Source organism: Limulus polyphemus, unplaced genomic scaffold (assembly GCF_000517525.1).
Source record: "Limulus polyphemus unplaced genomic scaffold, Limulus_polyphemus-2.1.2 Scaffold778, whole genome shotgun sequence".
In the NCBI taxonomy this organism is placed as follows: domain Eukaryota; kingdom Metazoa; phylum Arthropoda; class Merostomata; order Xiphosura; family Limulidae; genus Limulus; species Limulus polyphemus.
In genome coordinates, this window is record NW_013666388.1 from 62031 (window position 1) to 64440 (window position 2410).

Genomic DNA, 2410 nt, shown 5'->3' on the forward strand with positions numbered 1-2410 from the left:
TATATATATATATATATATATATATATATTTGCGGCCAAATTAGTATCTTTATTGCAATATTACTTTTTTAAATACAGGATTTCTAGACTAATAGTAATACAAGTGAATCTAATCGCAGACACTGAAATCTACAAGTCCACTTGTATTAGTCCTAACATTAGTTAAGCCTTTATTATGTATGGCCTATATTCGATAAAGAGATCAATTAACACTGTAATTTGTGCCCGTTTTTTGCTTTAGTTTGGTTAGGGCTAAATCTTACCACACTTAATACTGTCAATAAATAATCTTCTAATATTATTGTACGACCTAACGTTAGACATTTGAGAAACTTTTATAAGCTTTTAATATGTTGTATAAATGTCTACTAAAGTATATTTACGTCCTTTCTGGCGTAACTCGACGATTTAACAAAGATACGTTTTCAAATTGCGAAAAAGGTGTAATTTTTTTGTACATTGTAGTCCAAATATATCTTGATAGAAAGCCAAACTACTTAAATTACGTAATAAGTTGCTATGACATCAGTGCGTGAGCGAGAGACAGACAGACATCTGTGTTTTATAGTATAAGAAGATGGGTAAAGAGACAGTAAACTTCATGTTCTCGCCATCTGTTGAAGAATTACTCAAAACGTTATCCACGCATTAACTCACAGAAAGCTTTAGTCACTCGCCATATTAAAAATAATCTAGATTTGATCATTTCAGGAAATTCGAATCACTCACCATCCATCTCCAATCATTTGGGTCAGCACGAACACCTCCAATTATTCTGGTTTTAAAACTTTGGCCGCAATCTGTAAAATGGTATTTAGCTTATCAAAAAAAATATATATATAATTTCTTTTTTTCACTATTCTAAAACGTGTTTTTTTTACCTTAAATAAAAAATATATTTATGTTTCTTTAATTAATACCACATAATAAATAATACTTAGCTCAGTTTTCAACATTTATCATAAATCTAAATTTCATAGAATACCAACGGTAAAGTTGTGTCAATCGGATATCAATCATCGTTGTTTTTGCTAAGTAGCCTGCACTATCACCTAAGCCTAAATAGCAATTAGTTGCTATTTTTGATTACCATATATTAATTAGTTTGTATCGTTTCGGCTGTTAAGTTGTTGCCGTCTTCAGAGAAGTCATGAAAAGGACTGTTTTCTATGATCATAGAAACCAGGGATCGATCCTATCCAAAGTCGTCCTGTTAGAAAGATTATGTACTATCCAGTAGTCCAGATTCTCCCTTTTTAACACTAGAATTAATTATATGAGTATTTTCAAGATGAGTAAAAAATGTCAGTGGTTGTTTAGGATGGTTCGCTAAATTTTTAGCCGGGGCATAACCGCTCAAAGAACAGCTCCGATTTTTTTTTTCAAGTACAAACTTTTAGCTAATAGATACGTCATTTCTTGACCGATTTGAGATCTAGTTACAGTTTTGAACTCAGGAGGTCAAACAATAAGATAGATGTATTTTACCACGCCCAAGGTCTCATAGATTAATTCACTGTAATCCTGCCAAAGAATTTCAATTTGAGGGTAGCTGGTAGAAATCCTGATGGGTTATAAAACTGAATCGGGTATACGCACGCCCAACGCTTGGTATTGCTGGTGCACAAAAATACAGCTAATAAAAAAGGGGGGGGGGGGAGGTCTCATAGATTAATTTACCCTAATTCTGCGTAAAAGAATTTCAGATGCCGCGGCTACTGAGGATTCCATCTTGTTTCAATTAGACGGGCTATAAAAGTCTTCTTTTATCTTTCTTTTTCTTGTTCATATACCATTATTTTTGTATTCATACATCTTATTGTATATTTTTCTGCTCTGGTATGATAATCAGTTGCAGATATCTCGTATATCCATTAGACACCTGAATACTGTTCGGACTTTTAGCCGTTTACGCATCCTCTATATGCTTTCAAAGAAACTTCTGACAAAAGGGAAAATGGCTGTACGTCTATAATTTTCTTCAGCTTATTCTTGGTGTGGATGATGTTGGTTTATAGTTGAAATATATACCAATGTATGCAAGTGTCCTGTAAAAACTCTTAGAATACGAGTTATGTGCCCTGGTAATCATCATGTCTAATAATGGGTATTTTATCCTTTTACAGAATTCAGGAAGAAAAAATGCAGACAACTGTGCGTTTCACAAATACTTCAATTATTAACGACCATGGTTTCGCCAGCAAAAGTATCATCAGGTACTATGGTCGTGGTATCATCAGGTACTATGGTACTACGTTTATTAAACGTAGAGTTTTTCTTTGTTTCTTCCTCAATTCTGTAATCATGGAGTTTCGTTAAGTAACGACCATGGTTTCGCCAGTAAAGGTATCATCAGGTACTATGGTCGTGGTATCATCAGGTACTATGGTACTACGTTTATTAAACGTAG

General features: G+C 33.5%; 1 protein-coding gene across 1 annotated transcript in view; it reads right to left on the reverse strand.

Moving 5' to 3' along the window:
• Nucleotides 1-2410, reverse strand: part of LOC106460476 — a 43859-nt gene that overhangs the window by 37766 nt on the left and 3683 nt on the right. Inside the window, exon 4 of the mRNA XM_022387214.1 lies at nucleotides 730-800. Within this exon, the coding sequence (XP_022242922.1) occupies nucleotides 730-800 (71 nt within the window). The remainder of the gene's footprint in view (nucleotides 1-729; nucleotides 801-2410) is intronic.